The following is a 27,760-nucleotide window of genomic DNA, read 5'->3' as shown; positions in this document are numbered from 1 at the left end:
TTGTCCTCCAATTTTCCTGTTGTAAATATATTGCAGATCATCTCCTTTTGGTTTACATACACTACTTTAGACAGATTCCATTAAAATTAATTGTTTGCACTTTTTAAGATATAATCACATTCTAATCTTGTCTTTTGTGTAAACGGGATTGGATTTTCGGTAATCAAATAGAGTTAGATATTTCCTTGGGCTGATTTTTACTTGTGACTGATCTTATCCATCATTTAAAATCATGTTTTCAATGTTTCAATTGTTCATAGTCTCATTACTAAGATCACGAAGATTTATTTAGATCACCCTGTTGTTACTTTTGCTAAAACTACTGGATGAAAAAGGATAGTAATAAGAATAAACCAATAATAACAATAATGATGACAGAATAAACCGTTCACTTGGCACTGGGCTCAGTTCTTTATAGTTATTTTTTTTTCTTTACATATATTGTCATTACTCTTCTGTCCCAGCACTAGAACAGTTCAGGTACACAGTTGATGCTCAATAAATAATTCTCCCATGAATCAGATAGAAACAGGGTTGGGAAAGAGTGGCTTGAGCCATGGTGGTGGGTAAAATGGCAAGCAGCAAAGATGAGAGTTCAGGAGAGTGGAAAAGGGAGGATTCCAACAGCTAAGCAAGGGCCATTGATTTGTGATTTTATGTGAGGCTGGTTAAACTTGTAAAAGCAGGGAGAAGAAACAGCTGAATTCTTACGACGACGTTATATGTGTCGTTCTGTTTCAGGAATTTCCATCTTGGGAGGAGTCCTTCTCCAGCTATGTGAATTGCTTCCGTCCAGTTTTGTGTAAATCAAGGGATTGTCTGCATTTTTCAGTGTCATCCTCACTGCATCCCCATCCTTTCTCTGTCAGTGTCCAGGATCCAGGAATTCTTGCCCCTAGAACTTTTTTCTACGCCCCATCTGGGCCTGGATTTAGTCCCCCGATGTCTTCTCACAAATCCTGTAACCTCCATGTCAGCAGTTTTGCTTGGGTCGACCCTGCAAGGAAGCAGCTCAGACACAGGCTCACTTAATTTTATTCTGGCGTTGCACGATCTAAGGTTTCAAATTTTCTCTTTTCAGATCTCTCACAGTTTGCTGTAGACACAACCGTAATGGGTCTGCAGACAGATGGTTCCGGGCTCTCCTCCCGGCTTCTAGCTCTCTTCCTCCAGAAGCTTCCTTGCCGGAAACACGGGGCCCTGCGGACCGGAATGGGTGCAGGGATGAAACGCTTGATTTCAAGCATTTGAAAATGCTGACCCTCCCGGGGTGAGGTGGGGCGCGAGACAGGATCCAGCCCGGGGAAGAACTCGGATTGGGTTTACCGCCACGCCTGGGGGGATTGGATCAGGGTGTGTCACCATGGCGACAGGGCCGGCCCGCGTGCTCGACTGCCATTGGCTGGGGACTTCCCGGCTGGGGATGTAAGCCAGCACACGGCAGGCAGTGCACTCACTGTGCTGACGCTACCCACGACGGCAGCTCGGTGTAGCGGAGCAGAGAAGGGTGGGCTCGTCGAGAGAGCGGGGGCGGCACCATGGAGACCGAGTAAGGCGGGCACCAGGCCCAGGGAATCCTGGAGAGCCCTGGGCAGGGAGAATGGCTGTCCCCGAGACCTGGAAACCCGGCCCTGTGGGCCCCGAAGGAGCCGGGAGAGGGAGGGGGCGCCCTGGAGTTGCAGAGAGGCCTGGCAAGGAGCCCGCTGTCAGGGCCAAGGCGGCGGAGCAGTGGGGCGGGCGGCGCGGGCAGGGACGCACGCGGGAATCGAGGCAGGATGGCGCCACTGGAGCAGCAAGGGGACAGGTCGGTAGAGTGTAGTGTACTCGTAAAAGGAGCCAGTGTGTTTGTGTGTGTGTGTTTGTGTGCTGGCGCGCGCCCGTGATGGGGGTGTGAGTGTGGAGGGAGGCGTACCCCTCGCCGCCCAATACAAGGAAAAGGTCTTCCCACCGCAAGTGCTCTTCACACATTCCTGTCCTAGAGTCTAGGTAAAGCCGCGAGGGAGTTTTGGTGCCCATATCTGGAGTTCCTCCTTCAGAGGAGAGATTGCTCAGGTTCCTCGCCAACACCACCCTTCCCTTCAAACTGGAGTGCCAATGAAGTTGGGGATGGAGTCTCCAAGGAGAGAAGGAGACTCGTATTCCTTGAACCGGACAGCAGACCCTGCCCACTCCCCCTTCCTTTGAAAACGCTTCTCTGCTTTGGTCCTGGAAATCCCTGTCCAAGACATCACTGTTAGGGGTCACAATGGCTTTTGGTTGCCAGGGATCCAAGGTATTCTTGGGGGAATAATGGCCAATGAGGAATTCCTATAAGTTGTGGCCAGAAATGCTAGGTGGCCAAGGCTTCACATGTCCTTCATTTCCTTTGCACCTCTTGAGGATGTTATTTGATTAACTTTTTACCATTTCGTTGCTTCTCTTCTCCATCATCCTGTGACCCCAGCTCTATTGCCCTCGCCCCTGTCCCTTACCCAGCTACTTCCCCTGAGGGAAACCCAGTGTATTGTAGAGTCATCTGGTTTCAAAGGTTCTGCTTTTGAAGAAAAGAATTTTCGCTGGTTGGTTGTGTTCATAGGTGTAAGAGAATTTGACTGGAATTATGAGAAAAATTCTAGATTGATTCTTTGAATGTATGGGTTCTGGGGAAGTGTATGTCCCTAGGTCTGAAGGGCAAAGAACGTTGGTGAAGAGAAGGGAAGATGGGGGAAGGCTGGGAGGAGAACAGAGAAAGAGGGGAAAGTGGAAGAAAGGTTCAAGTGCTGGGGACATGAACCATGATCTATGAAGTCAAAAATCTTTGGAGCTTGTTAGCAAATTTTTAATTCATTTTCATACTGACCCTGTAAGATAGGCAGGGCTGATTATATTCCCCTGCTTTATATCTGAGGAAAGAAGTTGAAGCACAAGTTACTTGCCTAAAAAGGCAAAATTGGGACTAGACTCCAAGTTGAGTTCTGCTTCCATCTAGACCAGAAATTCCTAAACCTCGTTTTTGAATCAGAATTACCTGAGGCACTTTTGTAAAAAATACAGATTCTGGGGCCTCTCTGCAGAATTATGAATCTGGTGGGGTGGGCTCCAGAATCTATTTTTAAGAAGATGCTGTGAGAAATTTTTGCCGTCGATTCTGCTCCAGCACTGACAACCAGAGTGTGAACGGGGTCTGCTTTTGTGTGGGGTAGCTTGTCTAGTCTCCAGGCTTGAATTGCCCCTTGCAATTCCATCTGACAGGGCTCTGTGTGGGTCTGGGGATCCCAGAAAGAAGGATCCAGGCGAACTGACACATAGACCTCCACTAGGAGTGTTCCTATCACTTCTTCAATCAAAACATTTAGCCCTTCGTATTTGTCTGAGGGAGGAGCTGGAGGGTGAGGGTCCAGAAGGCAGTTGGATTTATCCCTTGCCCTCAGGGTAGTTAGTCTTAATTACACTTTGAATGTCCTTAGCAGGCAGGTAGGGTACCATGAGGGTTGTATTGGGTTTGTCTCTGCCCTAAGGAAGGTCTTAATCCGGTTCTGAGTGTACTGCAGGGCCTGCCTCCTCAGGCCCAGCACTTTTACCCTCCTTGATTCGATTATGTCACTGTACTTGTCTGTACTCGATGGTCCCTTCCTCTTCATCTTTGTCGGAAGGAGAGATATTAAACCTGCCAGTGGTAACAGAACTGGAGTTGGGGGGCGGGTGGTGGAGACATAGGCATCATCAGTGTTTGCCAGGAGAGGAGGGCGTTTCATGTCTATTTTTAGTGGTTCTGACAGAAGGAGGAGAGGGTGGGTGGGTGGGTGAGCTTAGTGTGGCCTCTCCTGGGTGAGAGAGCCTCCCCTCTGGGGCAGCTGTTTGGCCAGCTTCTCTATCTCCTGCCACCTTGGTACACCTGCCAGCCTTTCTGGTCATTAGTCTGTGATGCCCATGGAAGGGGAGCGAAACTCACCTTGAGTTTCCTTTTTTCCTAGATTCACATATGAAGATTATCAGACCACGGCACAGTGGCTTCTGTCCCACACCGAGCACCGGCCTCAAGTGGCAGTGATCTGTGGTTCTGGGTTGGGAGGTCTGGCTGATCGAGTAACTCAGGCCCAGAGCTTTGACTACAGTGAGATACCAAACTTCCCCCGAAGTACAGGTACTGGCCAGGGGGAGGGAGGGAGGGGACTGAGGGATATTGATGCGATTCTGATGGGAGGGCAATGCTTCTGTGCCTGGACCTGGTTATTCTCTATAGCACTTGACTAAAGACAACTGTTGTGAGAGAGGTCAAAAAACCACCAGGAATCAGAATGGCTTGAGAAGGAAATTTGCCCGGTGAGAATGTCACAATAGACAGGGCATGAGTGTCAGTGGTCCTATATGACATGTTTCCTGTGCTTTAATGATTCAGAGCTCCTTAAAGCTCTACAACACCTCCCCGGAATGCTCCTCCCCCACACACACCGTGGTCACCACATGCGCACACAAACCCCCCCCACCCCCCTCATTTCTTTCAGTATGCAGCATTCATGGAAAAAGCAGTGCCTGTAACCTCCCAGGACAAGGTCAGGCCGTCCTTGTCCTCCTGCCACTCCCAACCTCCCAGCTCCAGCACCAGTCCTAGGATGAGGCAGACGCTGGTGTGCAGCAACAATGGGCAGACAGACTGCCGTGTTCTTGCAGACAAATACCCAGTTAACACATGAATACACAGACCTCATGCACACTGACCCTTTGAAGGAGGAAAGGGGCAGATGTCCCCCATGCAGAGTGGAGCTCAGAGGGATCTGAGGATAGCGTATCCAGCATCCTTTTAGCAGCCAGAAAACTCTGAGGCTAAGGCTTAGAAAAGGGCCAGGTGAAATAGGGGCAAGTGAAGTACAAAGGTAGTTTATTTGGTTTACTGATTAATTTCTCAGATCACTAACTTCTCTTGGTTTATTTATTAATTTTTCTAATTTCTACCTTCCTCTTTTCTCTGGAGAGTTACAACTTTTAACAGACGTTTTTCAAATCCTTTGGAGCAAGACTAGGAGACTAGAGTGGGGAGGTGGGATGGTGGGTGGGAGAAGGAAATACTAAAAAGAGAGAAAGAGGGCAAAGTTTTCAAAGGGAGGTAGTTGTGACATTGGCTCCACCTGCCACTCCTACCCCCAGCGAGAAGGGCATTGCACTTAGTGATAAGTGGACTAATTTTTAAATTTTATCAACCTATTTTTATACTCCACTTGAGTTTTCCTAACTCTGTGACCTCTGCTCTATTACTGGTAACTTTTTTTTTATAAGCTCCTGTATCTTCGTGTGTCCCTCAACTCTTCCTCTTGGTTTTGGTCCCTCTCCCAGACCATTCATTCCCTAAGGGAGAGGTTGACCATGTCCATTAGAGGAGAAATGCCAGATAAGGGAAATGGTAATTATGGTTATTATGTCTGGATGGCAGTTATCTTTCTACTCCCATCCCCTGCGTGCCCCATCGTGGGCATGTATTCCCACAGGACTGTTTTGTGGGTCATAACAGAGACTTGCAGGGATCCAAACTCAGCCCCTTTCCCCCTTGTTCAGTAGCCTCTTTAGAAAGCTAGAATACACCATGAGCTCCCTTTCAGGAATGAGGAGGCATATAGTTAGGGTAATAAATAAGAAAATACATTTTGAGAATTTTGAAAATTTTGAGAAAGAGTTCTATAGTTACTATATTCACTGTATTCATTATTACCCATTTATTCTATTTTTTACTCCTCTTCTCTTATGGTATGGCTTTCTCCTTCTTTTGAAATTTCTTTAAAAAGCCTGTCCTTCCTTTGATAGATGTTTACGTTGAACATCCTTACCTCCATAGCTCTAATCTCAGGATGTACTTATACACTTATTTGTAAGCTTGTGATTAATTTCTATCTCCCCCACTAGACTCAAACTTTCTGAGAGCAGAGATGATAATGTCTTCTTTTGCCTAATTGTACCCTCACATGTTGAGCACAGTGCATTGGTGCACAGTAGGTGCTCAGGGGCTATGCGTTGTATGAAAGGGTCGTCCCCTTGTTTCCCCTTTCTCTCTGTTACACAGTGCCGGGTCACGCCGGTCGGCTGGTGTTCGGGTTCCTGAATGGCAGAGCCTGTGTGATGATGCAGGGCAGGTTCCACATGTACGAAGGCTACTCGCTCTGGAAGGTAAATCAAGGGTGTGAGTCTAGATGACTCTGGAACAAGGGGCAGAGAGCCATCTATCCTATTTTGTTACCTAGCTACCTGGTCTAGGTAGATTTTTGGTCCCCTCTTTTCTCTTTCATGATGTATATCGTGCATCTCTGTGTGGGTGGATTAGTGAAATTTTAAAGAACAGTTTATGATCTTTCATCTTTTACTTCTAAGGTGACCTTCCCAGTGAGAGTTTTCTGTCTTCTGGGCGTGGACACCCTAGTGGTCACCAACGCAGCTGGAGGGCTCAACCCCAGGTTTGAGGTTGGTGATATCATGCTGATCCGTGATCACATCAACCTGCCTGGTTTCTCTGGTCAGAACCCTCTCAGAGGCCCCAATGATGAAAGGTGCGGATCTTGTTCCTTTGTTTATAGATGGGTAGGTTGTAAGGACTTGCCTGGGAATTAGCAGAAAGCTCATTGTATTCCATTAATCTGAGATAATCCAACGCATACCCTAGGTTTGGAGTTCGTTTCCCTGCCATGTCTGATGCCTATGACCGGGATATGAGGGAGAAGGCTCATGTTGTCTGGAAACAAATGGGGGAGCAGAGAGAGCTGCAGGAAGGCACCTATGTGACGCTGGCAGGCCCCAACTTTGAGACTGTGGCAGAGTGTCACCTGCTGCTGAAGCTGGGGGCGGATGCTGTTGGTGAGAAGGGGAATGTGGCTGGAGGCTTGAAGAGGGAGGGATCTGGTAAAATAGGGATGGGCAGAAGTAAGAGACTGTAGAGCTGATGGTGGATTGAGAGAGGATCTGACTTGAAGGGAGAGTGAATTAAATTGACTTGTAGAAAGATACTAAGGTAGTGAGGTTTGGTGTGTTGTCCCATCAGACCTCCCCACCCAGCATCAAGGGCTTTAACAGCTGTAATGCTAATGACCTACTCTTGATTTGATAATTGTTTCTAAGGATTATTCTAATGAATATTATTATAGCCACTTCCATACCTTGGCTGGAAGATGGAACTGCATCATTAGAACTGGCTTCACAATTGCCGCAGACAGATATGGAAATAAAGTATTGCACTGGTAATATTTGTAAGAAAAGTGTAAGGCCCTCTGAGGCCCCACTCCTTCAAGCAATACTGAACAACCTAAGCTCAACTCTAATTTAGCTGCTTCCTTGGATGTTTTGTGAGATGTCAAATTGTCAGTGAGGTGATGCATAGAGGTTAGGCCAAAGGGTGAGGACAAGAGTCTCTTGAGGATCCCGACGGTTGGTGTCTCTCTTTCTCCCCATCAGGCATGAGCACAGTTCCAGAAGTGCTAGTTGCAAGGCACTGTGGACTTCGAGTCTTTGGCTTCTCCCTCATCACCAACAAGGTCATTACGGATTATGAAACCCATGAGAAGGCCAGTCACGAGGAAGTACTAGAGACCGGGAGACAAGCGGCACAGAAACTGGAACGGTTCGTCTCCATTCTTATGGCCAGCGTTCCACCTCCTCGCAAGGCCAGTTAACCAGCCCTGGAGTGGTTTGGCCTCCCCCTCATGGCATCCAAGTAGCTGCTACCTGCCTTGTCCCTTTGCTGTGTCCTGTGCCTCTGCCCTTAGGCAGTAGCAGACCAGAAAGAAAGACCCCTATCGTTCACTTTCCCCGCTTCTCCCAGCAGACCTTCTGGTGCTGGGTCCTCTTTTGCTCCACGATCTTCTCAGAACAGTTCTTCCCCAAGAGCTGGAGCCCAAGCCCTCCCACACATCCATGGATATGCCCAGGATGTGACTTGCACCCTTGAACTTGGCACAGTAACTGCTCTAGCTTTTTGAGATGATGCTCTCACATTCCTGGGGGCTCGGTTCTGAGTCCCCTAAAGCACAGGAGACCATGTGAGGACCAGCCCAATGCCTCTTGGACTTTAATACTATCATACTTTGAGAATAAAGAGAAAGATGAAATAATGTCTTCATTTTTGTGTCATTTGGGATAATGCTGGGACACAGGCAAAGACCAGTCTGAAGGGCCGTGGGACCACATGTCTTGTGTGACTATCTGTGTCTCAGACAAGTAGCTAAGAACTGAGATGAGGTTCTTAGGTAGGTAAGGCAAAGTGATGAAAGATAAAGATGTTAGAAGATGATAAGGAAGGAATGGCTAGCTTCTGGCACGTCGTGGCCACTTCCCTCAGACCAGTCTGCTTCTGTCACTTGCCTTCCGATTGTTTCACCCCCTGTCTGCTCTCTCATGAATCTTGAAACTCGGTTCACGGATCTTGAAACTGAGGTTGAAGGAGTTAAAGTTTTTCTGGATTAGGATGAAACTGTGCCTGTACTCACAAGGTTAACATAGGAAACAGTAATTAAAGTTTCTGAGCTTGCCTTGCAGAACAGCAGGAGGACCACTGATAAGACAGTAGCTTGCTGACAGCTCTCCACCTGACTATGCATCATGCAGGACTATTGAGAAGCTAAAATGACCTATTGTAAGCTTGACATGTCATAGACTAAAGATCCACTGCATGCAACACATAGAACCCCCCCAAATTTGCACAGGTGACCCATGAAGAAGTGTGAAATACAGTTGCCACTCTGCAGATGACATGCTGCCCCTTCCCATTTTATTCTCACAATATGCTTTGGAAAAATGCTTAGAACTATACCTAGGCAAGCTAATCTGTAACTGGTAGAAAGAATAACTTGTTAGCAAAAAATTTATGTTCTCTGCCCAAAGTGTTCCTTCTGTCCCAGATGATGAAGGAACTGAGGTTTTCTTAGATTCCTCAGGAATGTCACATTCAGCACATCCGCTACAGAGAGGCGCCCAACCATCTAGGGTCATCTGTCACCTGACATTTCCGAGTCCCCCTCTAACCCTGTTTGCTTATATAAGTCATTTCCAAATCAGTTCCCTTTAAGATGTTCTTTTTTTAGGATGATTGTCCACCATCTTCTGATTTGCAGGCTTATGGCTTATTAAAGTTCTTTCTCTACCACCACCTGCTTGGCCTTTTATCTTGCAGTGAGCAGATTGAGCCCTGGCTCGATTTCAATCTCAGCTTCTGTTCATAGCTGCCACTTCTTTGTTAAGCCCTAATTATGTTTCCTCTTGATTTCCTTCTCTCCACTACTCTACCTGCCACCAGCCATGGACTTGCTTCTCTTGTCTTGCCTAAACTTTAAACTTTTTTTGTGTTTGGCCTAATTCTCTTGTTTAAAGGTACAGATATTCCTTTCTCTAATGACTTTGGGGTCTTGAGCTTATGTGGTTTCAGCTATGTTCCAGGAAGAAGCTCTAAGTGACATTCGCCCTGGACTCATCCGTTCTGAACTGGGCCAGACTGGTCCAGACTGCAACCAGAAGAATGATACCTGCGCAGACAGGGAGGGAGTTGTACTTAAGTAACCTGCCCTCATTAACCTCCTAAATTCTCTTCTGGGAGGGGAGAAGCAGCAGTTTTTAGATCATGCAATGTATGTAAAGGCATGATTTCAAACCACACAAGTGCAAACTTATGCCAACTTCTACATGTGATGATGAAACTTCCCCTTTGAATATTCATTCCCTACCCCAAGTAAGGGTACCCACCTCCCCGTGCTAGAGGAGCTGTAGCTTTGTGAAATTATTCCCTATAGTCTCTATTTTCTTTGCTGCATGCTGCAAATAAAATTCCTGCTTTGTGTGACAACTACTTCTGGTATAGTTTGATTAACTTGCCAAGAAGGGGACTCACGTTTGGTCCAGTAACAAATTAGCAACCTAGATGGAACCTCTGTCCCTCTGAGGCTCTGTTCTTCCCACCATCTGGTTTACGCTACCAGAGGTTGAGGGATAAGCCTCACGGGGAGGGACTTTCTTCTTGGTGTTGGTGCTGCTGGTCTGACATCGCCTCCCCGTTGGGGGACCCAGTGGCCACAATGAGCATTTTGCTCAGAGGGTCTCTTGATGGAGGTAAGGGGCACCAACCCCATGGCACAACTATAAGAGTTATTTCTTTAAGTCGTCTCACTAAGTCAGGCTACCTGAACCTAGGGTTTAATGCTGCCCTAGCCTTGGGTTCGAGTCCCAAGGTTTGCTTGTTAGAGCCTGGCTTCAGGGTTCAGATCCCTTTCTGGAGGTACCCTGGCTCAGGAGAGTGAGAGTCCCCATTTGGTTGGAAGGATTGCATGACCCAGCCACTCTGGAAGAGCCGATGCTGGACTCTGGCAAATAGGAGCAATCTCTGTTGACTAGTCATTGGGCAGTGAGGGCTCAAGGCCCGTTTGAGTTTGTCACTGCTGGGACTTGATGCCCATCTGAGGGCCCTTTTGTGTCTGTGTTGTGAAAGTGACAAGAGGTGGGTTTGAGCACCACCACCCCCAGGAGCCACTGAGTGTATGTTTGTGTAGTGTCTGTGACAGAAAGAGCTGATCTCCTGTGGTTGGGGTTAATTCTCTCTGAAGTTACAGAGTCTGTCTCTGAGTCTTGTCTTGCAATTATGGTAAAAGGCAGGGTTAGATCCCTGCAAGCTGAGTTTTGAGTGTTTGTGGTTTGTGGGGGTGCTGGTCAGGGATGCCCAAGAGAAGATTGGCCTTAAAGTGACAGAAACTTTATCATGGTCTCTTCCTCCATTTCCTTAACAAACTGCTTCTAGACCTCTCAGATCTCTCTCTGTTCCTCAGTTTCTTTGCCAGCAGTCATTGGGGAAAACTCAACGTCCCCTGTTCTTCTTTCCCTCACACTTTCTGCTCGAGGATTTCCATTGACCTCTCCCCTTCCGGATTTCCTCCTAAAATCTTCCTGGTGTCATTTAGTCTCCCTAATCATCCACATTCAAGAGGTTGCTTTTGCTTTTGCTGGTGAAAGAAGCTAGACTTGGCACTTGAAAAGATGTCTTTGGTAAGTAACAGAATTCGCGCACAGCAGTGCCAAGGTACTTGCCCTTCAAGCACTGATCTGATTTTTCTTTTACTGGATATTGGATCTGTCAGTTTTTTGTTTTTGTCTTTGCACTAACCTTTTCCATAGGACTGGCCAGGAATGATGGATTTTATGTAAAATGATTACATCTCTTTTACCTAATTATATTTTAAATATATTGTGGGCATTATGAAAGCATATAAATCCACCCTTCAGACAATGTTAATTAAACATACTAAAAGAGATTTCACTTTAAAATGGCCAAAATGGGCCAGTTTGGGCCAAATGGGCCATTTCAGTTTACCCAAACTGGTCTATTTACATATGTAATTGGAAAAAAAGCTGGCTATAAGAAAAATTAAACAACCATTAGGAAGCCTATTTTAATTTTTGAGACTTCCAAACAAGATCAGAAATCCCAAACTGTCTCTTTAAGAAAAAAATATTTAAATAAACAAACATGCTAGAGAAAAGAAACCAAATCTGCTGCTCCTCACTCCTCTCCTGCTGAACTCCCCTACTTCAACTTCCTCAAAATTCCAGATCTAAAATTAAGCAAGTCAAAATGAGTAAACTTTCAAACTATTTTAAAATTGTAATGGCCGTTTTGGGGAACCTGTGTTTCAGATACTTTCACCCTAAGGGTCACCTTCGGGGAAAAAAAGAGGATTCAAAACCTCTCACAATGGAATGCATTCTTTGATTAATATACGGAAGTTTCTAAAAGATAAAATGACTTTAAAAACAGCTATAAAAATGATCCTTACAGCAAAAAGAAGAAAAAAAACTTTAATAAAAATCTTTAGCCATCTAAACAGTCCCTAATTTGGATCCAGATTCTTTGCGTTTTGTGCCTAATACATGGCTAAAATTTTAAAGATCCCTGTTCATGTTTGTCTACATGTCTTTTTTTTTTTAATTTTTTTTAATTCTTTTTCTTTTTCTGTTTTTTTTGTGTGTGTGTGAGGAAGATTAGCCCTGAGCTAACATCCGATGCCAATCCTCCTCTTTTTTTTTTTGCTGAGGAAGATTGGCCCTGGGCTAACATCCGTGCCCATCTTCCTCTACTATATATAGGACGGCGCCACAGCATGGCTTGATAAGTGGTGCATCGGTGTGCGCCCAGGATCCGAACCTGCGAACCCCAGGCTGCTGAAGCAGAGCACGTGCACTTAACCGCTGTGCCACCAGGCTGGACCCTGTCTACATGTCTATGTGTGTGTGTCCGGATGATATAAATTTTAAAGAAAGCTCTATTTAATTGACTTAAAATAAGCACTTATCTAAATTATTTCTAAATGTAATAAAAACTAGCCCAAATGTCTTTCAAGTTAACATGATGTAAAATGATCTTTGGTAAATAAAACTTGTTTAAGTTTGCTGGGTTAATTAAAATAGACATGTCCTCAGAGTTATCAACATTGGATATGATGTAAACGTACAGCCTTAATAAGTCAAATAAACTTATATTATCTCCATTACAAAATTTGTCGGCAAAAATAATAACTTAATAGCTGATTTTGTCTGATGTCTCATATAGTTTTCATAGACAATCTAAATAATTGTTGGAAACAGGTAAACTAATAGATATAAAAAAGATAAATTAAAAAAGGTAAAAGTTTTGGGAGAAGTTTTTAACAATAATTATGTATTCTGATGTATATACTTAAAACAACTTAAAGTGATGGCTAACTGCTTTAGTGTCACTTGAAAATAGTATCAAATGGTCGTGTCCTGTATGATTCCATTTATATAACATTTATGTAACACAGAAAACATAGTAGTGGTTGCCAAGGGTTAGGATGGTGCAGATAGGGATACAAGTATGACTAAAAAGAGGTACCACAAGGGAGATATTTGTGGTGATGAAATAGTTCAGTATCTTGATTGCAGTGGTGGTTACATGAACCCACACAAGAAATAAAATGACATAGAACTACATACACACACACAAACACACACACACACTATGCTAATATCAATTTTCTGGTTTTGATATTATGCCGTAGTTAAGTAAGATGTAACCACTATGAGAAACTGGGTGAAGGGTACACGGGACCTCTGTGTACTGCCTTTGCAACTTCCTCTGCATCATTGATTATTTCAAAATTAAAAAGTTCTCTTAAAGTGTTAACGCTCATTACAGAAGTTTTACATAATAGTGTAGAGAAACACATACAAGACTCTCATCGAGACTATTATTGACATTTTGGTGTATATCCTTGCAGTCTTCTTCCACCCCAGTAGAGGCTGAAACCTAACCCATGCTCTGCTCAACAAACTGTACAAACTGGCACAGAGTTGACCTCGCACAGAGTTGACCTCCCCCAGAGGAAGGGGCTTTTCTTCCAATCCTTACACAGGTGGTGCTTAAGCTCTCTAGGGACCCAAATAGATGGCTTTACATTTTAGTTCATTTTCACATAAATGACCTCATATGACCCTTAAACTTCTCCACCAAGTAAGAAGAACTAGAATTACTTCTCCTGTTTTACGATAAATCTGAGGCCTCAGGATGATAAGCGACTCACATAAGGCCACATAGGTTGGGTGGCAGAACAGAAATGGGACCCTGGTCTACTGACTGCCACACACTGTTCCTTTTCTCTTCCTTGCCCCTGATAGTCTGTTCCAGTTGAGGTCATTTTCTCATGGATCTAGAGAACAACTGGTTACCACTGATGCCCAAAACAATCTTGCATATATAAGATGGATATTTTTTAGTTACTATTAAGAATCATAACAATTCATATTTGTAAAATGAACTAACATAAACCATCTGACAACCCACAGAACCTGACCCTTCTAACCTCTGCCAGATCTTTTCCTCTTATAATCCTTTCATCCCCTCTCTCATCACTGCAGTTCCCCTGATTTGGGCTCTTACCTGTCCAGGCCCTGCATAGCCCCGGGTCCACCTGGCAGACGACCCTCTGGGGGAGTTACCACACTATGTCTTGTTCTTTCTAACTGAGTGATTTTGGCAGCTTCTGTAACGTTGGAGGAGTTTTGTTAATAACATATGATCAATAAAATAGATCACAACCACCTGACTCTGGTGCAACAGGAACTTCCAGAATCAACAAATTCTACAGAAGGAGCTCCCAGAAATCACATCTAACCTACGAATCCCTCTTGCCAAGTTCTCTGTCTTCTCACAACCTACACCTCTGCCAGGAAAGATGCCAGCTCACTGACATTCTGAGTTGTATTCTCTATAAAAATTACATTCAGGGCCGGCGCTGTGGCTTAGCGGTTAGGTGCGCGCGCTCCGCTGCTGGCGGCCTGGGTTTGGATCCTGGGCGTGCACCGCTTCTCCGGCCATGCTGAGGCCACGTCCCACATACAGCAACTAGAAGGATGTGCAGCTATGACATACAACTATCTACTGGGGCTTTGGGGAGAAATAAAATAAATAAATAAAATCTTTAAAAAAAAATTATGTTCATTCATTTTTATTAAGCGGCATAAGTAACATTCACTGACTTCTTTGAAATAGGCTTAATAATGATCTTTAGAGACATTTTGTCTAAAAACCTTTTTGAAATGGCTTTATTATCTGGTTTTAAACAACGAAATTTCCTTGTAAGTTGCATTATTCTTATTATGAACCTTCATAAATTTTCACGTTTGAAAATTATCAGATATAAATTGACCACAGGCATTTTAAGGCTCTGTCACCTACAGGTAGTTTTCGGTTTACTCTAAACTTGCCTGCAGGCTCTGCTATACACTACAGGCCAGAATTCGTGTCTTCAATAAAGAAGGAGGGTCGCAGAGCCTCGTAAAAAAGACTGTAGCAGATACTTCAAGCTATTGACGCTTTACAGCGTGGATTCTTAAATAAAGGCCTTTCAGTTAATGTCACTTAGACAAGTTTTATACCAAACCAGTAGACTGAGTCCAGATTTCCAGAACTCTTTTTAGTCAAGAAGCAGACAGCTCCATGAGACTGCTAATCAAGATCCACCAGAACAAGAATTAGTTGTGTAGGACTGAGTGAACTGCTAGGAGAAATTTGTGGTTATTTGTTTGGCATATTGTTTTAATGTTCTACCTTAATGTTGGTGTTGTTTTAATGTTCTGTTTTGAATATATAAAGAATGTTTCTTTCTTCTTAAACTCATGTAATCCATAATAAATTACTAGATTTTGCTTTTTTGAAGTGAAATAAACATTTTTAAATCATATCTGATTCTCTCTGATTCACATATCCCAGGCAAGAATTCATAAACTCTTACCAAGTTCCCTTACTTGTCATGACAGTAAGTGATTTGCACAGGTTCAGTAAGGATTTGTCCTCCTTTTTACTGGGATATGATGGAAAAATCAGTTATGCAACCAAGGCCTTGCCCAGAATGTCATTTTTGAGAATGGTGCTCATTTAATCCCGTATGATGAACCAATGTCTACAAAGTCCTCTCAGGAAAACTTGCCTAGGACCTCACTTACAGGGTCGCAGCTTTGCAGGAGGTGGGGAACATCAGCACCTTACAGGCCTGGAAATTTAGGAAATTGTGGGGACCTTGAGAAGAAAGCAATTTACCCAAATTTATAGGTATTATGGGTGAAATCTGGTGGAAAGAGTTTCGTTGGCTTGGTTTTTCTAAATTCAAGATAGCAAATAATAGAGGCTTTAAAAGTCCAACCTGTGATTCCTTAAGGAAACTTCCAGAAAGAAGTTAGTTTTGTGGCCTTGTCAATAATACATAGCTCTAGACTTACAAAGCAAACTTAAGGAAGCCTATACAGTAAATTAACACTCTTGCTGCTACTGTATAAATAATCAGGCCAAACAGACAGTACAGCTTTTTGCTTTTTTTCTTTCCCACTGATCTGAGAGTTTCTTATCCTAGCGCTCTTCTTATACTCACTGCCTAGCACAGTGTCTGGCCTAAAGAAGGTCGTCAAGATTATACCAGAAGAATAAACACCAAGCTATGAAATTGTACTTGCGCCTGATTTCCACTGTGAGGCAGTGATGGAGAGCTAGGGAAGCAGGGAGAGGGGCTGAACAAACTAAGCTGTGTCTCCTCTGCCCAACTCCCAGCTTTAACTCGGGAGAGAGGGAGAATTCATTAAAAATAAACTCAGAATTAGCTTTAAAAATACTCTAGGAATAAATGAACACATAAAAAATAATAAAATAGGGAGGAGAGATGAAACCAGTTGGGCAAAATGTTGATTGTTGTTGAAGTTGTGTGTGGCAGGCACGTGGCGATGGTTTATACTCTTCTCTCTACTTCAGCGCATTTGAAAATTTCCATAATAAAACGTTTTATAAAATGACCTTAAAGGAGAAGGAAATTACAAAAAGGAAATCTGAGGGCTTGGTGAGGAAGGAAGAGAAGGATAAGCAAGTTCAGGCATTTTTTTATTTTGTTATTGGGATTTTGCACCCACAGTAGTTTTTCAAACACAGTGGTTCAAACTACTCCCTGACTCGCATCTGCATTCCTCTTCTGACCTCCCAGTTCTGGGAAAGGATCTGCAAAAACAGCAGATTTTCCAGGAATACAAAACCTAGAGAGGGATGCACTCAACTGGCATTGTTTCAGCCCTGAGTGCTGGCAAGCCTCACTCCACACACTGGTCCTTTGTCTGAGCCATATCAGGTCCAAGGCTGAGCAGCTGCCAGATACTGTCATAGGGAGAATGGGAATGGAAGGCTCTAAGGACTCAGGAGGTAGCAGGAGAGGGGTGTATGTATGTAGGGGGAATCAGTGCTGGAGACCCTAGGAAGGCGGGAAGCACTGTGCCCTCTATTCATTATCCCCTACCCCCAACAGTGACTGGAGGGAAACAGGAGAAGTGGAGTCAGCCTGGCCCTGGGTGTGAGGAAGCAGGAGGGCAGATGGGCATTGCTTACTTGCATTGGACTACAAACCATCCTTCAGACCATCTTCAGGTCTCCATGGCTGCACACAGGGCCAGCCTTATTGGTAAACACAGGATAAAAATCACCTAATGACATATGACTCTTGAGGTTTCTTGCCAGTACACTCCAAAAAAATTCTCTCTTACTAGCTGTGTAAGATTCACACTGTGTAAGCTTCCACTGTTTGAGAAACATTCCTTTAACACTCATCTCCTTTCCCTGTCTTTTTTTTTCAAATGAAATTATCCCTGAAAAGGTTGACACGTTTAATTGAGCTTGTAGTCCATATTGATTTATTGTGATTTCCTATAATGGACTGCATTGCCTCGGGGAGATGTAAAGAAATAATAGCCAGCATTTATAAAGTGCTGATTAAGCGCCAGGGAATTGTGTTAAGCACTTTATTTACATTTTCTCATCGAACACTGTGAGGTGACTGATATGATATCCCCGTTTTATAAATGTGGAAACAAAGCATTAGGAACCTTCAGTTAAAATACCCAAGATCATCCAGCTAGTAAATGACAGATTCAGCATTTGAACTCAGATCTGTCTGACTGAAAATCCATGTTCTTGGAAGTTCCAGTGTGGACAGGAAAAAGTATGGAGATAGACTGTCAGGTCAGGGAGAGATTGCTGGCAATCCCTGAGGTCATAATGGTCCTAGACACTAGGAGTGAGAAAGAGAGAACACTGGTAAAGAAATGTGTCTGTGTGTGTGTGTGCATGTGTGTGTGTGCCTGTGTGTCTGGTGGAGTGGAAGATGACCATTTGTGAAATGGTTGATAGGTAATAGTAACACAACTCTTTTAGAATGGCCACAAAATGCTGAAACAGCGAACTTCACAGAAAAAGACTTTCAAACAATTGTCATGATGCAGTATTTCAACTTGAGGTAGTCGTCAAACAGGTTTTAGTGGAACCACATGTAATTCAACTGGCAAAAAGCCTCTGAAGTCAATGTAAGATAAACCAGCTAAACTCGTGGCTTCTAATCTTTCAATCACGAAGGACACTTTTTATTATTCCCAGCCCCATTGGGTCCCTGTAAATTACATTTGTTAAGTTACAGTTATTTCTCTTGCTTAGACTGAGAAAACAAAATCATCCAGAAAGGTCAGATGGCCGCCCAGGAATGGCTCCAGGAGGTGGAGGCAGCACAACTATCCAAACACAGTGGGTCCTGTCCTCATCTCACAGGTCCACATTCAGTTTCGCCTGTGCATCTGGAGTTTTTCAGTCTCACAGGATTGACTCCCACAAACTAATCCCAAAATAAAACTGTAGACAAGATCTACAGTGAAAAATGTGTGCAGTGGAAAATAAACCTGCCCCACACATTCTCTCCCTGACTTAAGTGGAAGACCAAACTATGAAGAAACGTTTCCTTAGTGAGCAGGGCTGGTGAGTAGTGTTGAGATTCATTCAGGCCAGGATAGGGGTGGGGAAACATTCCTGACTCAGGATTCAAGACTGAGCCAGTGTCTTACTCCTGAGCAGTGGTGGCTTCCAGGGAAGCAATTCCCAAAATTTAGAAGTTCCCTTTCTAATCTCCAAGCTCCCCAATCTCCTTCTCAGAATATATTCTCATAGTTGTTGGTTTGTATTCTTTTACACTCCACTTTGTTCCAAGATAGCATTAAAGGCAGCTTGCAGAATTATCTGCAATAAACGATAACCCAAATCAAATTTTAGGTAAGAGAAAAGAGGCAGGATAGAGTTTACTTGATTGAACTTTAGTTGTGAGGATGCTAAAATCACTGTACTTGCCTAAGCCTGCATTTTGGTCCCCAAAGCTGGAGTCTGTGGGTTCTTGGCGCCTCCCCCCATTGATAGATTAGGAGTTTGGGGAGATTAGGAGTTTGATTTCACAAACGGTGGCTACTATTTACCAAAGGCTGATCTGACCTGATTTAATCCTCAGATGGCACCAAAACTTTCAAGTTTTGAGGAAATTTTGCTGTTATGAATTACTACAGTTTAATTAATTCAATTTTCTCATTCCTATTAAATTTAAAAAAATTTTACCAAACAAAATTTTTGATAAGAATGGGATAACTAGGTTTGCCATGACGGACTGATACAATTTAAATAAACTTAGTTTTAGTTAGTATGTTATAGTCTTATTTAGAGTAAATGAGTGATTTCCATGAATTTTCTGAAACCTTAAAATTAGCTCACAGACCTCCGCTTTTACGTTCTGACATCTAGGAACAATATTGAAATGACAGTCAACAACTATATCAAAAAAAAAAAAACAGTACTAGGTCAAGAAAGTAGACATAGGTGTCCCTCAATCTGCAAATCAGATATTTTCCCTGCACAGAGACTCATCCCATGGGAGAGCAACTAAGCTAACATTTCAGGCTAAGGAGGCTTGCTTTCTCTTCTTGAAACTGTGCCTGGTACTCTGATCAGATAATGATGATCTTCGGGGCAACTAGTGGTCCAAGGAGCAGAGGGTTTTTCCATGGGAAGCCCAGATGCCCTGGTAAGGTGACCAGATGGACAAGCCAGTCCTATGAGCATGATGCTCCTAAACGGCAGGTTACAGAGCCAAGGACAGAAACCTCTCACCAAGGAGAAACTCTGCCTTTTCTGTACTTTCTTGAGATCAGAGACCAAGTTCACTTCGGTCAGCAGACTCTGGTGCAGAAGCTAGCACAGAACAGGCACACAGTACATTTTGGTGAAGGAGAGAGGAAGGGAGGGAAGGAGAGAAAGAGAAAGGGAGGGTGGCATCCTGGAGCAATGCTCTAGCCCACGGCCTGGAGGAGAGCGTGAGATGAACTCAGGAGAAAGGAAGAGTAATGGCTTTGAGAGCGAGAGGCCGTTCTGACAGCTAACAGGTTCCCACACTCTGAGTCTTTCTTACCTTCCCCAGCATGTGGTTACTCTGGCCTAGCTGGCCAGATTGATGACTGAAGTTTTGCCTTCAAAGATGAGAGCTGGAGAAATAAGAAAAAGGAAAGCTTTTAGAATCTGTAGGAAGACATATTGAAAAGTACGCCTTATGCAGACCTTACTGAATGAATATTGATCTTCTCAGGTGAGACAATGGTAATGTTATATAGGTGATGTCCTTGTTCTTAGAGACGCGTGCTGCTGGGTTTACAAGTAAACTCACATGACGGCTGCAGCAACTTATTCACAAATGGCTTAGGAGAAACCAAGAAATGTGTATGCATGCAGCAAAATGTTAACAACCGAGGAATTAGGTGGAAGGTATCCTAGTTCATTACACTATTCTTTCGACTTTTCTACAGGGTTCAAGATTTTCAAAATAAAAAGTTGGGGACAAAGTGAACGTTAAAAATTTACAAAAAATATATCAAATTCATGGTAAGTACACCGAACTGGTAACAGTGCATATCTTGCTAAGGGGCTATAGGGACTCCTTTTTGTTATTTATTTTGTTCTTTATATTGTCCAATTGTTCTATATGAAGATGTATGGGTTTTGTAATCATATAAGATTTTTATTTAAATTTTAAAGGTATATGTGTGTATAAATATATATATTTTTAAGGCCACAGCAAGGATTCTTCCTTCTGTCCCTGTGGCCTCTCTCACTGCACCAAACACCCCCTCAGCCCCCAACCCCGCCCAAGCAAAGCAAGCCCCCTACAAACCACATTTCTCAACAAGTTCTCCCATGCGTATCACTAGCCCCATAACCCTCTTCCCCACAAATGCTTCTCTCATAAACTACTGCCCACACAAACCACACTCCCTCTAAACTGCTCTCTCAGAACAAATGGCCTCTTTCACCATTGACTACATATCTGTGCAAGGCTTCCACCCATAAACCTCTTCTTCCCAAAAGTTCCTTTGTAACCCTTCCTCCACCTCTCCTCTCTGAGTCACTGCCTCAGTTCCCTGGTGAATTCCTCCTGGTGTGCTGCTGAAGATTTCTCAATTGCTGAGCTAAAAGTTGGCCCTTCCCTGCCTGCTGAAGCAGTGAATCACTTCCACTTTTGTGTTGGATCAGCCACAGCTTCCTACTCTTCCTAACTTAGCCCCTCAACTCCTCACATCCCACCCTGCAGTGGGTCAGGCAGAAATGGACGTGAATGGATATATAATTATTGCAACATGTAAGTACAGTGTAACCCCCCACCACCCTCCATATAACTAAGTGTTGGGAAAGTGTGCTCTGTTATTCAGGCTTTTGCAAACAAGTCCCAAGTGACTTGATTTGAATAGAATTTTAGAGGTTGTCAGGTCAAAGGTTTCCCCCAAAGCTTTGCCAAATATTCATCTGGTGCCTGCTTCAACACTTTAAGAATACAATACCACAATTTCCTTTCTGTGGAGCTCTTCACAAATTGAGTGGAATCTGTCTCCCTGTTCTAGTCTTAACTCTCCAAAGTTGCACAGAATAAATATGATTCTTCTTCTACATCAACAGTCCTTTTAAAACGATACAAGACAGTTCCTCACCTCCCCGTTTCATCCCCAATTTGCCACCAAGCTTAACTTCTCTCGGACTTTTCATAATCAGCCTAAACATGTGATGTGTCTCCACATCACTCTGTAGATTCAAAAATATGGAGACAAAAGTCCTGAATCTGAGTCCTGGCTTAGCCATTCATTCACTGTGTGATGGCAGAAAAGTCAGGTGACCTTTCTCTAAGCCTCTCTCTTTTCATCTGAAGAATAAAATTGAGAATGATATTAATGATACTTATTCAATGGTCTCTATAAATATCAAAACTAAAAAGGACAAGGAATATGACATCTTTTGTAGACTGCAAAGCACTGTGTACATGTGACATGCTGTGGTTATTCACATTAAAGGTCCAGTCACAGCAGGAGTGTCTTCTTCTCTCCCATCATAGGTTAGGTCCTTCTCTACTTGGCTTTTTCAGTAAAATTTGGCACACACTTTGGGATTCAGCATCAATGATTCTTTTGGAATGATTGTGGTGGTGATTACTGCAGGGAAATAGTATATTTATAATAAAAATGGTCGCCCATTGTTCTATTCTTTTTAAAAATAATTCGACATAATTGCTACAACATCCCTCTGTAATGGCCATTCCTCCACACTCGGTCAACCTCATAATTGCTTCCTTTCCTCCAGATCTCGAAGCCTGGCAATATTATCCATGTATGTCCCAATGTCTGGAGCCTTTGGAGTCTCTAAGCTGGATTTAAGCACTGAGATTCTGGGGAGGAAGGGCTGCATTCCCTCTAATACCTCTGTAGAGGATGTAACAGAGACAATACTCTGCAGGAACCACCTTGCAGACCTCTTTCTCTGCTACACTCTTATGAACAGCTATTAAGTCAAAGCCAAGCTCCCAACGTGGACTCATTTACTTTCATTATCAAGAGTCCCTATCGCATGGCACAGTTGTGACTGTATTATAAACAAGTCACAGAGTATTCTATCAATGATCAGTTAATTGTGTCATTGAACTCCCAGACAATAGTACAAACCTTCTTGTCTCCTCTCATATCATACCCAAGTCCCAGCTGGGTTCTTTCCATTTCAAGATGTCTCCCATCATTAAAAAAATTTGAAAACAAATTTTAAAGCCCCTTCTCTTGGGCCGGCCCTGTGGCTTGGTGGTTAAGTGCGCGCGCTGCAATGCTGGTGGCCCGGGTTCGGATCCCGGGTGCGCATCGAGGCACCACTTCTCCGTCCATCCTGAGGCCGAGTCCCACATACAGCAACTAGAAGGATGTGCAGCTATGACATACAACTATCTACTGGGGCTTTGGGGGGAAAAAAAAAATCTTTAAAGCCCCTTCTCTTGACCCTACATCCTTCCTCCAACCATCACTCCCCTATAACAAAATTTCTCAAAGGAGTTGTTTGTATATGCTGTCTCTATGTTCTCATCTCTCATACCTTCTGGTGTCATCCCGTTGCTTCACTGAGACTCCTTGTCAAGGTCAGCAGTGACCTTGACACTTGCTCTCTGAGACATCCTACTTCCTGATTTTCCTCCTACTTCACTAATGGGTCATTCTCAAACTCTTTGCTAAAATCCTTGCCTTCATCCTGATTTGTATCCCTAGATGGTATCATCCAGATCATTGGCTTTAATGCCATCTATATGCCAATGTCTTCAAAATTTATATATCTAGCCTAAATCTCCTCTCTGTGATTCCTGATTCATCTATCCAACTGCATACTCCACATGTCCACCTGAAGTTCTAGACTTTTCAAACTTAACAGCTGTAAAAGCAAACTCTTGATTACCCGCCAAAACTGCTCTTCTCTTAAGGGTCTCATCTCAGTAAATGGCAAATCCATTCATCTAATATATAAGGAATAAACTTAGGAATGATTCTTGATTCTTCTTTTTCTCATATCCTATTTCCAATATATCATCAAGACCTGTCTGCTCTATCTTCACAAATATCTCCAGAATCTGACCTCTTCTTACCACCTCCATCACCACTGATGCAAACTCGAACCGACTTTTAGCTTAGTTTACCGCAGTGGTCTGCTATCTGATCTCCCTACTGCCATTTTTGTCCCCTACCATTGATATTCTACAAGTAGACAGTGAGGGGATTTTTAAAGGTAAATTAACTAAAAATCCTTTCAGCAGACTCCTTTGATGCTCAAAATAAAACCCAAACTTCTTATCGTGATCTACAAGACCTGCCCACATCTCTGACCTTATCTCCTACCACGATTCTCATTGTTCACTCTAGTCTAATAATGTTGGCCTTCTTGCTGTTGCTAAATTGCTAAGTTCCCTGAGACCCTTTATACCAGCTGTTCCTTCTACTTGAACATTCTTCCCTAATCATTGCATTGCTCACTCCCTCATTTATTCAGCCTCTGTTCAAATGCCAGGTCCTCAGAGAGGCCTTCCCTGCACTAAGCTGTTTAAAATCCCTTGCTCCTTTATTACCAGTTTTTTTAAATAGCTTTACTGAGGTATATTTTATGCATTATAAAATTCACCCATTTCAAGTGTACAACTCAATGATTTTTACTAACTTTAGTCAGTGTTGCAATCATCAGTATAAGTCAGTTTTGGAATATTTTCACCCCCCAATAAGATCTTTTATGCCCATTTACATTGATCTCCTATTCCACTGTGAGCCCCAGGGAACCACTCATCTACTTTCTGTCTCTATAAGTTTGGCTTTTCTGGACATTTCGTATAAATAGAATCAGAGGATACATATTGTTTTGTATCTACATTATTTTATTCAACATGTTTTTGAGGTTCATCCACGATGTAACGTGAGTCAGTAGTTTATTCCTTTTTAGTGCTGAATAATATCCTATTGCATGGATATACATTTTGTCTATCCATCCACCAGTTGTTTCCAGTGTATGGCTATTTTGAGTACAGTTGCTGTGAAAATTTGTGTGTAAGTCTTTGTGTTGATATGTTTTTGCTTCTCTTGGGTAGATACATAGAAGTAGAATTGCTGGGTCATATGGTAGTTTTATGCATAACTTTTTGAGAAACTACCAAATTGTTTATCCAATGTGGTTACACCATTTTACATTCTCACCAGCAACGTGCGAGGGTTCTTGTTTCTCTGCAGCCGTGACAATATTTGTTAATGTCTGTCTAATCTATTACAGATATTCTAATGAGTATGAAATGGTATCTCATTGTAGTTTTAACTTGCCTTTCCTTCCTCTATTACTATCCACCCCCTTACTTTGATTATTTTTTCTTAACACTTATCATTACCTTAGATATTTTTACATATCTATTTATTTTCAGTCCAACTCCTCCAATTTAATGTAAGCTCCATGAAGGCAGGATCATTGTCTTATCCTTCACTGTGTCCTCAATCCCTAGAACATTTGTTGAGTAAATGAAGTAACATACCTCCTCATGAGTTCAGATTTCTCAATGCTCAGCAGCCTGGAAAATACAACTGGTGAGTATCTTGTCCATGACATTGAAAAGCTTCAGGCTTCCTCAAGGTTTTATGGACAGAGAAAGGTTTATAAATTGATAATTTTGGTTTTTGCATATGTATATGTGTGTATATATATGTGCACACACATGCACATACATACACACACGTCCTGGCGTTTCTATATAAGGCTTAATACATCTGACTATCAAAAGACAAAGTTCAAAATAAATGCAGAAAAAACTGACAAATATCAATGCAATATGGGATTGTCAGGTAAATGTGATGGTTATCTGAGTGGCCACTATATTGAAAAATGTCAATACTAGGAGCAAATTGATGACAAGACCTGATAGAGGCATCACTTGAATAAATCAAACAGGGTTATTGGTTCAAAAGACACGGAGTAAAGTCAGCTCAATCAGAGAGATGAACAAATTTTCCAACTCTCACGGAAGTACAAACATCTTGACTCCAACACCTTGACCAGAAGGGTGCATTGTTACTGAAAACTCAAAGTAAGTTAGGGTCATATTAGACTTTATGGAAATATAACAGTATCTCTCAGTCCACTCTAGTTGTACTCATAAGCAAGTGTGAATGTGCCCAGAGATCTTCCCTGGGCCGAGGTACCTCACGTGTTTAAGGGTCACACAACACACGATCCTATTGCCGGATATAGTTTGGTTCTCTAAGACATCTCTCTCAGATTCTCCAGACTAGTACATCCTGGTCGGAGAACACTCCTGAACTTAGTATTTTGGAATCATAACAGGGATCAGTTTTCTAGATCTTTGGGAGTCCTGCTAGCAAGTTGTTAGGCCAGCCATAGTGCTATCCTGAAGTGAAAAGTTCGTTATTAGGAAATATTTTAGAAGCTAGACAGCTACAAAGAATGGCAGATTGGGTGACATAGCATCGTGGTGGAATGAGATGCTCCCTTTGTTTCTCCCCTTCAATCTACAACTAGTAAAACATCCACAACTCAGCAAAGGTTCCTCTGCCCAGCACACCAGGACAAGGAGAGATCTATACATCTGTACAACTGAAGATGGGTGGAATGGAAGACATAGAAGAGGTGAAAGTGGGGGAACAGCTGAGGCAGTGCCCACGATCCAGCCCCCGGCTGCAGCAGCTAAGGCCACTGGCCCAGGGAACCTGGTAGCAACAACAGAGGAGGTGCACCAGACACAGGCCTCCAAGTCACAGTGGCATCGGCAGCCACAGGGAACCGAGTAGCAGCAATGGCAGGGAGGGGATCCTGGTCCCTCCAGCCATAGCGGCACTTGTGTTTCCAGTCCCCCAACCCCTGGTGGTGACGTCCATGAATCCAACAATCCCAGGTGGGGCTGAGGCTCCCACAACCCTCGCTCCCCACTCCCCACACCACATGGCAGAAACTGCAGCACAGACAAACTGACATAATCAAAAGTGTGCACACCCAATTTTGACAAAAGTACACCTTATGGGTTTAAATGTGTTTATAATTAGCAAAGTGACTGTGTAAAATAGCATCCTTGTATGCAATATCTCTGCACACTGAATGAGTCACCCAGCTAGTTCTGCCAAACACATGATCTCATTTTTAATTTGTTTACAATTTCAGCATGTTATGTAATTCTGAATGAATAAGTCAGAGAATTAATTTCTAAATGAAGTAATTAACACTTTAAAGGGCTATACTTTAAATTTTCACACTGTGAGATTTTATATCAGTGTAAAATGAGCCTGAATTAGGAGTCAGGATGATCAGATCCAGGCTAAGGCCTGCCAATGACAGAATGACTTTGGGCCATCACTTAGCTCTCCGACCCTCAGTTTCCTTACCTCTAAAGTGGGAATACTAACCTTCCCCTGTCAGTCTCATAAGATTATTATCAGAATCAAAATAGGTAAGGTATGTGAAAGTGCTTTGTAAACAGAAAAGCACCACACAAATGCAGGCTGTCATTATTCTAATGGACTTGTCTAACATGTCACAATACAATTCAAACTGTCATCCAAGATGTTATGCCAAACACAGTGGAAATAAAGTGAAATCTGCTTTGTTTCTCAAACCGTTTGGTAGGGTTGGAAGATAAACGAAACATGATGGAGCAGACACTTTGAAAAGAATAAATGTTAAGTTTTGGGGGGAAAAATGACATGAACAGAAATTCTAGAGTTGAAGAACTCAATGAATGAGATGAAATATGCATTAGAAACATTGGAAATAGAGCAGACAAGATGAAAAAGAGAATTAGTGAGCTCAAAGACAGAAGAGTAGAAATGATTCTGGTAGAAAAGGAGAGAACACTAAGATTTTTTAAAAATTAAGTAATTCTACAAGCACTATCCAACTCCGTTAGGAAAGGCAACATAAGGAGAATGGTATCCTACAACAAGGAAATGGGAGGAGTGAGCAGAGAGCACACTTAAAAAAATAATAGGTGAAAACTTCCCAAACTTGGGGAAGGAACTGGATATACAAGTCCACAAAGTTAATAGAACACCAAATTATCTCAACGCAAAAAGTCCTTCTCCAACACATTATATTAAAACTGACAAAAGTCAAGAATAAAGAAAGGATTTTAAAGGCAGCCAGGGGCAAAAAAGACAGTAACCTACAAAGGAACCCGCATTAGGCTATCAGCAGATTTCTCAGAAGAAAATTTACAGGCCAAGAGAGAGTGGAATGACATACTCAAAACACTGAAAGATAAAAACAGTCATCCAAGAATACTCTATCCATAAAGTTATCCTTCAGATATGAAGGAGAAATAAAGGCTTTCCCAGACAAAGAAAAGCTGAGAGAGTTCATCACCACTAGACCTGACTTACAAGAAATGCTGAAATGAGTTCTTGTACATGAAACAAAAAGGCAAAAGTACACAAAACTTTGAGTACGGTGATAGACAGAAAGAATCAGGAAATTGTCACTGTATATCAGAATAGGTTGTTAAACACTTAATTATAGCATAAAAGTTCAAGGGGAATAAAAGCATTAAAAATAATGATAGCTACTTCAATTTAGTAATAAACTCACAAGAAA

General features: G+C 42.8%; 1 protein-coding gene across 1 annotated transcript; it reads left to right on the top strand.

Moving 5' to 3' along the window:
- Positions 1–1,412: 1,412 nt before the first annotated feature.
- On the top strand, positions 1,413–8,082 carry LOC101406615 (purine nucleoside phosphorylase). The gene is made up of 6 exons (XM_087424315.1): positions 1,413–1,549; positions 3,954–4,123; positions 6,032–6,135; positions 6,337–6,512; positions 6,626–6,816; positions 7,411–8,082. Exons 1-6 carry the CDS (start codon positions 1,539–1,541, stop codon positions 7,626–7,628), a joined length of 870 nt encoding a protein of 289 aa, XP_087280441.1. The 5' UTR covers positions 1,413–1,538; the 3' UTR covers positions 7,629–8,082.
- The last annotated feature ends 19,678 nt before the right edge of the window (positions 8,083–27,760 follow it).

Source organism: Ceratotherium simum, chromosome 3 (assembly GCF_057802395.1).
Source record: "Ceratotherium simum simum isolate JZ-2026a chromosome 3, ASM5780239v1, whole genome shotgun sequence".
NCBI lineage: Eukaryota > Metazoa > Chordata > Mammalia > Perissodactyla > Rhinocerotidae > Ceratotherium > Ceratotherium simum.
Note: the sequence above shows the minus strand (reverse complement) of the source record. Positions and strands in the feature narration are given on the sequence as shown.

Bases quoted from the DNA above. Each gene is read 5' to 3' on its own strand.
- LOC101406615 (XM_087424315.1), top strand. The intron at 4,124-6,031 runs GTACTGGCCAGG...TCTGTTACACAG, and splicing joins AAACTTCCCCCGAAGTACAG to TGCCGGGTCACGCCGGTCGG. The intron at 6,136-6,336 runs GTAAATCAAGGG...TTTACTTCTAAG, and splicing joins AAGGCTACTCGCTCTGGAAG to GTGACCTTCCCAGTGAGAGT.